The 13,336-nt window shown below is 36.3% G+C and overlaps 1 protein-coding gene across 25 annotated transcripts in view; it reads right to left on the bottom strand.

Annotated features, from left to right (window-relative positions):
• The window catches only part of ARAP2 (ArfGAP with RhoGAP domain, ankyrin repeat and PH domain 2), a 562,492-nt gene that overhangs the window by 59,711 nt on the left and 489,445 nt on the right, over positions 1-13,336 (bottom strand). For all 25 annotated transcript variants that reach the window (XM_087864225.1, XM_087864226.1, XM_087864224.1 and 22 more), the window contains 3 exons: positions 10,222-10,385; positions 5,265-5,477; positions 1,857-1,962 (listed from right to left, as the gene is read on the bottom strand). In XM_087864225.1, the coding sequence (XP_087720351.1) occupies positions 1,857-1,962; positions 5,265-5,477; positions 10,222-10,385 (483 nt within the window). The remainder of the gene's footprint in view (positions 1-1,856; positions 1,963-5,264; positions 5,478-10,221; positions 10,386-13,336) is intronic.

Genomic DNA, 13,336 nt, shown 5'->3' with positions numbered 1-13,336 from the left:
AATATTTTTGATTTTTAAAATTTTCTCCTCTGATCAACAGTCTGACACTAAAATGTTAGAATGATCAGTTAGATAAAAATTCATAAAGAAGAATTTAAAGTTTTTGTAGGGTCCACCATGAAAAATACTATGCTCACAGACAGACTCCTGCTAGAGAATCCTGGTCTCTGTACCTCCTTCTCTTTTCCAGCTTCCCTCTAAAATGATTTTTTTTTTTAATAATGATTTTTTATTATATTATGTTAGTCACCATACAGTATATCCCCGGTTTTCGATGTAAGGCTCGATGATTCATTAGTTGTGTATAACACCCAGTGCACCATGCAATTAGTGCTTTTACTTTGAGTAAATACCCAGTAGTGGAATTACTAGATTACATGGTAGTTCTATTTTTAATGTTTTGAGGAACAGCCATACTGTTCCCATAGTGGCTACACTATTTCACATTCCCATCAACTGTGCATGAGGGGTCCCTTTTCTCCATATCCTTGCCAACACTTATTATTTCCTGCCTTTTTGATACTAGCCATTCTGACTGGCATAAGGTGATATCTCAAGGTAGTTTTGATTTGCGTTTCCCTGATGATAAGTGATGTTGAGCATCTTTTCATGTGTCTGTTGGCTATCTCACTTACTTCTTTGGAGAAATGTCTATTCGGGTCCTCCGCCCATTTTTAATCACATTATATGTTTCTCTGTCATTGACCTGTAGAAGTTCTTTATATACTTTGAATATTAACCCTTTATTGGATATATCATTGGTAAATATCTTCCCCTATTCAGTAGGCTGCCTTGTTTTGTTGATGGTTTCCTTCACTGTGCAAAAGCATTTTATTTTGGTGTAGTCCCAATAGCTCATTTTTGCTTTTGCTTCTCTTGCTCAAGGAGAAATCTAGAAAGAATTTTCTAAGGTCAATGTCAAAGAAATTACTGTTTATGTCCTATTCTAGGATTTTTATTGTTAAAGTCTCACATTTAGGTATTTAATCCATTTCAGTTTGTGTTTTGTGTATAGAAAGTGGTCCAGTTTCTGTCTCTTACATGTGGCTGTTTGGTTTTCCTAGCACCACTTGTTAGACTCTCTTTTCCCTATTGTATATTCTTGTCTCCTTTGTCATAAATTAACCATGTAAGCATGAGTTTATTTCTAGACTCTCTACTCTGTTCCATTGCTCTATGTGTCTATCTTTGTGCCATCATCATACTGTTTTGATCACTAGAGCTTTGTAGTGTATCTTAAATCTAGGATTGTGGTACTCCCAGCTTTGCTGCTATTTCTCAAGATTGCTTTGGCTATTTGGGACCTTTTGTGGTTCCATGCAAATTCTAGGATTACTTGGTTCTAATTCTGTAAAAAATTCCACTGGTATTTTGAAAGGAATTTCATTAAATCTATAGATTGCTTTAGGTAGTATGGACATTTTAACAATTTAATTCTTCCAATCTTTGAACACAGTATGTATTTCCACTTATTTCTGTCATCTTCAGTTTCTTTCATCAGTGTTTTATAGTTTTTGGAGTACAAATCTTTCACTTCACTGGTTAAGTTTATTCCTAAGTATTTTATTATTTTTGGTGCAATTATAAATGGAATTATTTTCTTAATTTCTCTGTTACTTCATTATTAGTCTCTAGAAATGCAACAGATTTCTACATATTCATTTTGTATCCTACGACCTCACTGAATACATTTATCAGTTTTAGTAGTTTTTTGGTAGATTGAAACCATTTTTAAGATATGATTGGAAATTCACAGTCCCATATAGAAAGTTTGCTACACTACTTTCAATTTAAGAAATAATGACTTACTGAATGCCACGTCTGAAATGTCTAGGAAAGATCATGAAGCCACCCACCTGTAAAGGTGTTCAATTACTGCTGCCAAAGTTGCTCGGTTGACCCCTGGAAGAGTACGTATAAATGCTCCATACTTTTTAATTCTTTCCTTGTCATCCTGAGTATCTAGAGGTTAAAAACAAAACAAAACACAGTATTAGGCCTAAACTAATAGTCTGTACTACAAATTTGCGTTTTAACAGTATTTTAAAACAGTGTTCATTATGATCTAATTGAGTTTCAATAGCATAAACATTCAAACTTCTTTATTTCTGGAAAAGCATTTACATCAACATTACATGGTAATAAGCTATAGTTCTAATACTTTCTAATTAAAAATGAAGCACTTTCAAAACCCAGGTCTGCATCTTATCTTCCACTTTATGAACTACTGAACTTCAACTAATAGGAATATATTCGATTAATAATTCAAACTGGAGTACACATTGAGAGATAAACCAAAAGTACTTTTTTTGGCTATGGAAAGATTTCACTATCTGTTATCTGAAAATGACATTTCTGATTTTTTTTTTCTTTTGAAATCACAAAAATTTTACCAAAACTATGAGCCATCCCAAAGCTATGAACTGTATTACCCCGCAGATCCAGGTATAGGGCCTTTTACCAACCCTGGCACTTCCAACTCCTTGGAAAAGGGAAGAGGGCAATGGAAGAAGTCATGCGCAGGCGTGATAACTACGACACAGACTTAGAGAAGGATGGACCCTCTGTTATGGAGAGGAGGATGAAAAGGAATTATGCTTCCCTCTTCTAACCCCAGAGGTCAAATACTTGGAGAAACTAGACCCAGGAACCCCCAAAGTTCTAGACTCTACAAGATGCATAGTGGTGGTCTGACCTGACCTACTAGCTCATACAGGAAATGAAAGGCCATTCTTCAAATAAATAGCTTGTGCTGACTTTGTAACTTAAGGGGATTACAGTTATATATTCCCTTGCAATTCCCAACTACCTTTGGAAACAAGACTTTTTCATTTTCTTCTTAGCCCTACCTATTCTTTTTTTTTAAGATTTTATTTATTCGACAGGACAGAGACAGCCAGCGAGAGAGGGAACACAAGCAAGGGGAGTGGGAGAGGAAGAAGCAGGCTCATAGCGGAGGAGCCTGATGTGGGGCTCGATCCCCTAACGCCGGGATCACGCCCTGAGCCGAAGGCAGACGCTTAACCGCTGTGCCACCCAGGCGCCCCAGCCCTACCTATTCTATTCACAGAAAGCCAGCAGCACATTAATGATTCTTTAAAAGTACACGGTCACTTGTAAAAGGGCATTAGGATCCCTGGGGAGGTAAGAAACTCTGTGGCCCATTTTTGAAGTACACTCCTATTCAAAACTGACTGATAGCTCTTTTGTACTGATTTAGCCTGCACGTAGGGTCTATGAAAGTAATCATGATCATATTGACTTAAGTGTGCTAGTAGATGACTCTCTAAAAGCAAGAGGGCAACACACCCAAAGGATATTCAAAGGACTATACAGGAAGTGAGTGAAGAATTATCAGTCATCTCTAGTACAATCCAAACATTTACCCTCTTCTCATCCAGATTCTAACTGTAATGGTATTTATTTAATAAAATGTTATTAATTCTACCACACTTATAATAAGAAGTCATGCTAGTACAGCATATTTTCACCAATCTAATAAGAATAAAATAGATGATATTTTCAAAGTAGGACTTAAGCAATTTGAAAGTAAAACTTAAGATAGATTTCAGGTCATATAGAAAATACAAGGAACTGTTCAGCTAGACACAGACTTCAGACAATTTAATGGTGTTCTTAGAAGAAGAGATCATATATCATATAAATAGTTGGTATGACACTGTAAGGCATTCTTTGCCTCAGTGCACAGGACCCAAGAGAGCTCTCCTATGAGGTCACCCAGAAAGTTCCAGTTTATTCTTGTCAGATCCAACATAGGGCACTGCTGGATCTAAAAGCAAACGACTTTAAGGCTATCTGACCTAGTATCCAAAACCTTCTCCAAGTAAATTCTCGAAGAATTTACATGTAAGTAAAAGGTGAACACAATCATCTTTGACACGTGCTACTATCTACCAACTACCGCCTCCTGGTAGACCAACAACATTAAAGACATATTTGTCATAGAACCTGATAATTGAGCAAAAGTATATTTGCCTCAAATTTTTGATAACTGATTTTACAACAAAGACAAATTATAAGCCTTTATCGAGATGCTATAAATAATTTCATAGTTACAAATTACAGTAAAATCTTTTTGAAACAAAAATGAGGGTGGCAAGATAATTGGGCTTAAAGAGATAGATTATCTAATTCTGTATTTTATATCCTATATAATTACACAATCAACTCTCTCTTTGATTAGAGTTGAACCTATTGATTTGAGAGATATCAGGAGGCAAATAAAAGACTTCTGAATTGGTGTTAAATTGTGAAAAGCTTTATTTTAATAACAGTCCCACTCCCTTCTTGCTGATGGTAATACGGGTCATTCTTGGGATAATTTTTCAACCTGTGGATGTTTTATGACATCATTTCCACATTAATCCCTTAAAATATCATATTTATATTTGAGATTAAACAAATACTTTCACTGAAAAAGCCTGTTTCTCAACAGAGGAATATCATATAGTCAAATTCAAAGTTCACTTTTGCAAAAAATCTTGAAACAGATTAAATGTTCGAATGAGAAATATATTAGTAAATTATGGTTAAAATTCAATGACAAATCTTTTTAAATTGAAAAATGAAGATTGAAAATGATTTCGAAAATACTGTAGATATGAGAAATGTTTGTGGTTTGTCAATAAAACAAGGATTATATATAAATTACAGGTGTGGAGACAAAGACTATAAAATATAAAAATGAAAATTGTTCTATTAGAAAAATGGGATTAAAAGTAATGTTTACATTTAAAAGTCTTCATTTTTGTAATGTTTCTGTACAAGGAGTTATTTTGAATTGATAGATGTAAATGTAGGTTTTACTGAATCAATTTAACCCAATAAGTGATTTAATAAACTACTTTTCTAAGGTCATTTCTTAAATACGTTCTCTTACAGTGTAGCAAAGCTTTTTTTTTTCTTTTTTAATTAATGAAGGAAATAAAGAAAGAGTTTAAAAAAATATTGTTATGTACCCATACACAGGTAGAATAAATGATGGAGGCAAAGAGCCAATGGGGAAATGGTATAAAACCAATCTTATATTACACCTTTCATTTTAATCTTAATGAGAAATTAACAGCATTACTATAAATTTCTTTTGAGGCAGATATAAACAACTATTGATGTTTACACAATTTCTGTTCTAAGCCATTATGTGCATTGTTCCTTTCAATTAAAATTTCAGATTATCAAAGATTTAAAAATACAATTGTCAAACTAGAAGTCAAGCATTTATTGTTCTATATTATATGTATTACCTAAAGCAGAGATCCAATATGGATAGAGCTCCTTAGTAAGAAGTGCATCGTCAATGTCAGAGAGAAAATTTTTCAACACGCCTGTCACATCTTCAAGCTGATGTTTTCCAGCTCTCAATTTAAAGCTTCTTGCATCCTTTTTGAAACTCTCCAGGAGTTCACTTATGTGCAAAGGATCACCATTCTTTTGATAGATGTATTTGCACCCTAAACCTTTGTTAAAAAAAAAAAAAAAAGATATACGAAAAAAGTCGAAAATCAAAATCCACTTTTATATCTTAGAAATAGAAAAATTTTGTGTTGGGATACTGAGCAAGACAAAATCGTTATCCAAGAGTTAATAGAAACATGCATGAGGAAAAAAGACTCCCCCACCCACTAATTTTAGTATTTAAAAGGTAACCTGATGAATAAACTATTTCAGCCTCAGCTGTTAGCAAGCCCATGGTCAGCCCTTCCCCCAGTTTTTCATGTTATCTTCAAATATTCTTTTACCATAGGTGCCCTATCTTCACTTTTGTTTTTTCACTTTCTTTTCTCCAATTTCATCAATAAAAGTGAGGCTCTCTGGTGTAATTTTTCTTAACCCTCTGCGCTCACATTTGTATATTAATTTCTGTTTCACATTTTCACCTTCTTCTAGATGAAGAGTTGGGTCATGTCCTTTTGGGGGGGGAGGGGCAAAAGGAGAGGGGGAGAGAGAATCTCAAGCAGGCTCCACAGAGCCAAGCACAGCGCCAACGTGAGGCTTGATCTCATGACCCTGAGATCATGACCTGAGATGAAATCAAGGCACTTAACCAACTGAGACACCCAGGTGCCCCAAGGGTCATCTCCTTTTTCAAAGTTATTGATTCATCAAGTGCCCCACATAAACTAAGGGGCGGAGCAGTGGTTAGTAAGAGAAAGAGGGGTAAAGAGGAGTGACCGTAATGATGATACAAACAAACAAAAATTTTTTAAATCCTCCCTTGCTCTCTCTTCCAGGTCTCTGGTCTCTCCTCCTTCCAAAACCTCGATGAAATTTCCTATATTTATTCTTCCCGCCATCTCCTCCCCCTGTTCATCCTTGAGCCACAATCTTGCTTCTGTGCCCAATCCCCACTCTACTGGGATCATCTCCATCAAGAATACTAATGACATCCTATTTTCTAGGTGCTTTTTTGTTTTTATCCAATGAGAATCCCCTGCAGTGTTCGACACTCCAAACGAATCCCTGATAAAATTCTTTTTAATTTCATGGCTTTCATGACATTATGATGCCATATCTTTCCCCGCCTTTCTCTATGATGACTCCTCCAGTTCTCTAGATATACTACCATCTAGTATTTACTAATGATTCCAGAAATCCATCCTCAAGTCTCTTCTTTTCCCGACTCCTCCACAAAATTCTCTGGGTAAACCCATCCAACTTTATCACTTCAACTACTATGTACACATTTTCACCCAGGTTTTCATTTCTAAGATGTCAAACACACACACACACACACTTCAACATACAGATATTTTATAATATACCTGCAATGCACATACACTATTGTCATGGACAAATCAAAATAATCTGAGGAATTAAGTCTCCTGCCCCATTTGCTATGTCACACCCAGTCCCAATATATTATCTTGTTCCTATATCTCAACACATGGCAGTGCCTTCTCCCCTGCCCTTTGTAAGTCAGAACTTTTCTTTCTCGTTTACAATATCAAAATGGAAACAAATTAAATTAAAATTAAAACAAATGTCACATATATTTTTCATCAAAACCTTACTCTCAAAACGGTCCCTTTTTTCCATCCCATGTACTGTTATTTTTTGCCCTCCGATTCCTCACTACATTTTCACAACACGCCTCCCCTATTCTTGGGCAACCCTCCAGTCCGCCTCCACACTGGTAACAGCTTGATCTGAGATACAGGTCTGCTGGTGTTACCAACAGGTTTAAAAATCTGCATACCATTTTCCCACTGCCTAGAGGGCAAGTTTGAGTATATATTACAATACTTAAGGCTCTACACGATAAAGCTTAACCCTCCTGCCTCTTATCTCTTGTTCTTCCAACACTAAGCTCTGGCCGGATTTAACTACACAAAGTTCCCTCAAAAGACAACTTTCCTCATGATACATGGGTGCACACTGTTCCTCCTCCTAGAATCCCTATTCCCTTCTTCTCCTAACAAGCTCCTGTTTTCTCTTAATCATGGTAGGTACCACAACACACCCATGGATCTCTCTATGACCAACCCCACTCTGGGTGAAATTCACCCTGTGCCGACCCCTGAAACTCTCTACCACAGAATTTTGTGCAGTTGAGGTATAACTGCCCAGTTGTTTGTCTTTGATTCCAAAATCTGTGAAAACTTAGAAGGCAAGGATCATGTCTCACTTTCTGTGTAGAGTCAACTACACTATGACTAGAACTTAGTAAACATTCAATAAATGATTATTTAATGCAAGAATAAGCAACTTCTACAAAAATGAAAAAACTGTGACTAAGTTTTTGAGATATTATGTTCCCAGCTGAGTGAATTTCTAGTAGCTAGTCCTCAAATAAGTTAACTGCATGTGAATTTAAACAATTTGGTTTACATAAATTAAAATAATATCCCCCCAAACTACTATAACTCATTACAAAAATTAAAACTCTAAAAAATCTGTGACCTTGGTCAAGTTCAAATCTTGACACTGAGCACAAAAAATTGGTCTCCAGATTTTATTTACTTATTTATTTTAAAGATTTTATTTATTTGAGAGACAGAGGTAGAAAGCACAAGTGGGAGAGAAGGAGAAGCAGGCTCCCCACAGAGCAAGGAGCCTGATGCAGGGCTCGATCCCAGGACCCTGGGATCATGACCTGAGCTGAAGGCAAACGCTTAACCGACTGAGTCACCCAGGTGCCCCCAGCCTTCAGATTTTAATACAAAGGTCAGGAAGTTCAAGATAATTGCAGCTGTAAAAGCTCTGAGTCAGCCACCTGCATTCTATTAATCACTGGGCATTTTCTAAGTGTAAAGGATATCTTCCCTCTATATATGCTGGTAACATTGGGTTTTCCCCATGCTCTGCTCATTAGGAACAAAACAAAACATAAAGAGTCTTTCATTGGCTTTATTACTTTAATATGCAAGTTAATGTACCTTGTGCCAGAGTTACAAAGTAGTTTTAATGTATGAAATTTGGTTGAAAACAATCTAATGCTTAATGATTTTAAATTCAAAGAAACACCACAAAGAAACTTCTGATTTCCGAAGAGAAACATTAAATTGGATACACTGGAGCTAGTAGAGTTATTTTAATCATTTCTCAGCTTTAGAAGGCCCCTATGCCATTATGAAACTAATATGATGTGAAAATTCCCAATGAGGTTATGCTCTTGCTAAAACATAATATATGTGTAATTCCTTTACACCTACGAAATTCAAGTGCGCTAATAAGGAATGACTAATACATGACGATAACCTTCCTCCTCCCCCATTTTCAAATAAATGGATGATTACCGCTGATTAGGAAAATACAGACATACTATCATAGGCAGGAACTTCATAGAGTAATAGCCACATAATGTGATTACATACAAATTTACAGTAGATCTATAATTCAAACATCTATAATTCAAACACTGAATCTGAATATCAATGATAACTGTACTTGGATTACATGTGAAGTAAGCAAAATACTTAAAATGGCACTCTCCCCAGAAGAAAACAGATTAATATACACCTATTATAAATTTAGTTTCTAAAAATTATTTTCTTCGTAGCCTTTGTTATTTTTGACATTTTGCTCCTATCAGTTTATTGTCAGTTCTCATACTGAAACCCATGATTCCTGGCTGTGTCTTTAACTTTTTATTCCCCCTGCTGTATTTCCAGTACCAAGATCAATGGCTGGCACACAAGAAACAATAAATAATGTCTAACAAACTAATAACACAATGTTTTATAGCAGCTCTCTCACTGATTCCACCTTCTTTTCAAATTAAAAACACCAAGGACACTTCTAATATTGACAGAACAAAAATAAAACTTAATTGCCTTTCAAAATATAACATCAATCATTTTACTTTTCCACATTTGCAATCTAAATCAATGGCACTTATCTACAGATTAACAGGTAGTTAATTATGTATTTTAATATATATTTATATTATATTTTTATATTATTTTTACACATTAAAATTTTTCTAATATAATTTTTAGTTTAAATTTTTTATTTTAAAATATAGTTAACAAATTTCTACCTTTTAGAGTACTAAGGAAATACATAACAGAAAGAAAGAATTTGAGGAATTCAAAGTAATTTGAAAGTAAACCCAAAGAATCAAGGCATACTTTATTTACTTTTCAGGCACATCTAAAATACTATCATAGCATATTAAATTAAAATGAAGCTAGACCATGTACGTGTCAACCGTTTTTTACTTGCAAGCTATTCATAAAAATGCCTGTTAAAATTAAGTCAAAACTATGACAATAACCATGATTCTTAATGTAAACATGTGAACAAGAGCATGTTGAATGAATACAATGCACACACATACTTTGAATGTATGGCACCAAAAAAATAAATTATTTTACATGTTGTCCCACAGTTTACCACTTCCAAAAACATGCGTATGGGGCAACCCTTTGCCTTCCCCTAGACTGTACTGTAGGCTTGTAACCTCTGAAAAATATAGTCTTCAACCTATTTCTAATATACATTTTACAACACTGATTCTTTCAATATGGCATTTAAAATTTTTATGCATGTGAAAGAAGAATAGTAAAAGTGCATTATGTAATTTGAGTTTTATTGGGAGAAGGAATGGCATTTGGGTGAACAGTGACTACATTTTTATTTTTCACGGATGTACTTAAAAATATAAAGAGCGCTAATGCAGTCCAATGGAGGTACCACTTAAAAACTCTAAGAATGATACTATGAGTTCTGGGGGTTGAATAAAAACTCTGTGATACTTACCATACTGTGTAACAAATGCTATACAGCTGTTGACAATGATGGGAACGTCATTTTTGTTGAGCTGCTGATCCTGCAATGCATTACCATCTGTACCTGCTGCTTTCTCAATTGCGGTATGCCAGACTGTGAAATCCAACTTGGTATGCCCATGGATGTATAATGTTCTGTAAAGTTTAAAAGCATTTCATATTATAATTTGGGTGGCATTTTTTTTTTTAATTCTTACTTCTAGACAGATTATCCATAAATCCATATACATGTGATCCCGTCTCATCCATGAGAAGAAAAACGCTCCGTCTACCACTAGTTTCCATTCGATCTCTCTTTTGCCTGTGCAGTCACATCTCTCCAGGAAGTACAGTTCTCTGAATTCATGGTCTCACCTCCCTTCATTTCCTGACCCCTTCTATTTTGTTTCTGAATAACTGAACTGAAACTACTCTAGCCAGCAACATGGGTGACTGGATTTTGTGGCTACATTTTTCAAGATTTTTAGAACTGCCTATAATTTAAGAAAAAAAAATACATTTTGTCTTTTGCAATACAATTCTTTCTGGCTTTTCCTCCTATCTTTCTGGTCACTCGATTTCTACACCAGCTCACTTCCTCTTTTTGAACCTCAGTGCACTCCCATGAACTCCAAGAACTCTGCAGAGACGTGTCATTCATTCAGGCTAGTGGTTTCGTCCCTCACGGCAAGGTGGTAACTCCCAAATCCCCATCTCCAGGTGATAATTTTATCTCACAGATCAGATCTCCATGTGATTGAAAAGCATGAGCATAAAGCAGTCAAGAGAGTGGAAAATGTAATCACCTCCCACTTCAAATTTTCACTCTGCACTTACTTCCTTTGTGACCTGGGACAAGTGATCAACCCTCTTTGGGCCTCAGTTTCATCAGTAGCAAAATGAGGGTAATAATAGTACCTACCTCAACACTCAGTGAAGGCAATATTAGTAACTTAGTAATAAACCATAATACTAATTAATATTAATTTTTGGATTAATAATCATCTTAATGTGCCACAATTACCTCAAAACTTCCTCCTTTCTCATACCAAAGTGGTATTAAAATTCTCCACTTATCCCACCAGAAATTTAGGATTAATTTAATTTTTTTTCTTTTCGCTTTTTTTTTCTTTAGAGACACACACTGGGTCAGGATGGTGAGAGAATCTTTTTTTTTTTTTTTTTTAAAGATTTTATTTATTTATTTGACAGACAGCCAGCAAGAGAGGGAACACAAGCAGGGGGAGTGGGAGAGGAAGAAGCAGGCTCCCAGCGGAGGAGCCTGATGCGGGGATCGATCCCAGAATGCCGGGATCACACCCTGAGCCTAAGGCAGACGCTTAACGACTGCACTACCCAGGCGCCCCAGGAGGGTGAGAGAATCTTTTTTTTTTTTTTAATGATTTTTTATTATATTATGTTAGTCACCATACAGTACATCCCCGATTTCCGATGTAAGGCTCGATGATTCGTTAGTTGTGTATAACACCCAGTGCACCATGCAATACGTACCCTCCTTACTACCCATCACCGGTCTATCCCACTCCCCCACCCCCCTCCCCTCTGAGGCCCTCAGTCTGTTTCTCATAGTCCATAGTCTAGGGTGAGAGAATCTTAAACAGACTCCATGACCAGCATGTTCCACACAGGGCTCAATCTCATAACCTTGAGCCACCCAGGCATCCCAGGATGACTTAATTTTAAATTGGTTCCTGCCTCCCCACCTCCAACCCCATCACTGCCACATAAATTCTGTTGATTCTTGCTCCTGAATATATTTACTCTGCTTCCTCTTCATTCGACATTTTTTGATTTCAGGTCTTCACACTGCTCCTTAAGGTCGCTAAAATGCCTCCTAATAAACTTCCTTTCCCACTTCCCCACCTCTCTAATCTCCACTCCTCAGGACTGCCAGAATGATCTAATATGCAAAACTAACCTCAAGACTGAGAGACATAACTGATGTACCTAATACACAGAAACAGAGAGGCAAACTAGGGAGACAGGGGACTATGTTCCTAATGAAAGAACAAAACAAAATCTCAGAAAAACAACTAAACGAAACAGAGATAAGCAATCTAACAGATAAAGAGTTCAAAGTAATGGTCATACCACTAAACCAGCTTTGCAAGAAATATTAAAGGGGATTCTTTGAGTGGAAAGGAAAGACCAAAAGTGACGAAGATAATAAAGGATCTGAGAAAATCTCCAGAAACAAAAAAACACATAATAAAATGGCAATAAATACATATCTATCAATAATTCCTTTAAATGTAAATGGACTAAATGCTCTAATCCAAAGACATAGGGTGTCAGAATGAATTAAAAAAAAAAAAAAAAACAAGACCCATCATTATGCTGTCTACAAGAGACTCATTTTAGACTTAAGGACACCTACAGATTGAAAGTGAAGGGATGGGGGGCGCCTGGGTAGCGCAGTCGTTAAAGCGTCTGCCTTCGGTTCAGGGCGTGATCCCGGCGTTCGGGGATCGAGTCCCACATCAGGCTCCTCCGCTGTGAGCCTGCTTCTTCCTCTCCCGCTCCCCCTGCTGTGTTCCCTCTCTCGCTGGCTGTCTCTCTGTCACATAAATAAATAAAATCTTTAAAAAAAAAAAAAAAAAAAAAAAAAAGAAAGTGAAGGGATGGGGGCACCTGGGTGGCGCAGTCATTAAGCGTCTGCGTTAGGCTCAGGGCATGATCCCAGAGTTCTGGGATCAAGCCCCACATCAGGCTCCTCCACTGGGAGCCTGCTAATTCCTCTCCCACTCCCCCTGCCTGTGTTCTCTCTCTCATTGGCTCTCTCTCTGTCAAATAAATAAATAAAATCTTTAAAAAAAAAAAGACAAAAGTAGTAAAATCATCTAGGATTACATAATGAGTCAAAGAACACACAAGATAATAATGTGTAAACTGTGATGTCAAAAACAGAAAAGGTGGCGGGGGCGGTGGGCAGTTAAAATGTAGTGCTTTTAGAAAATGCTTGCACGTAACCATTACCTTAAAGCAAACTACTGTACACTTAGAATATTACAAATGAACCTCATGGAAACCCAAAACCAAGTATCTATAAAAGCTGCACCAAAAAAATGAATAAAAGGAATACAAAC

This window comes from Ursus americanus, chromosome 8 (genome assembly GCF_024610735.1).
Source record: "Ursus americanus isolate L20-20 chromosome 8, mUrsAme1.1.p, whole genome shotgun sequence".
Classification (NCBI taxonomy): domain Eukaryota; kingdom Metazoa; phylum Chordata; class Mammalia; order Carnivora; family Ursidae; genus Ursus; species Ursus americanus.
Note: the sequence above shows the minus strand (reverse complement) of the source record. Positions and strands in the feature narration are given on the sequence as shown.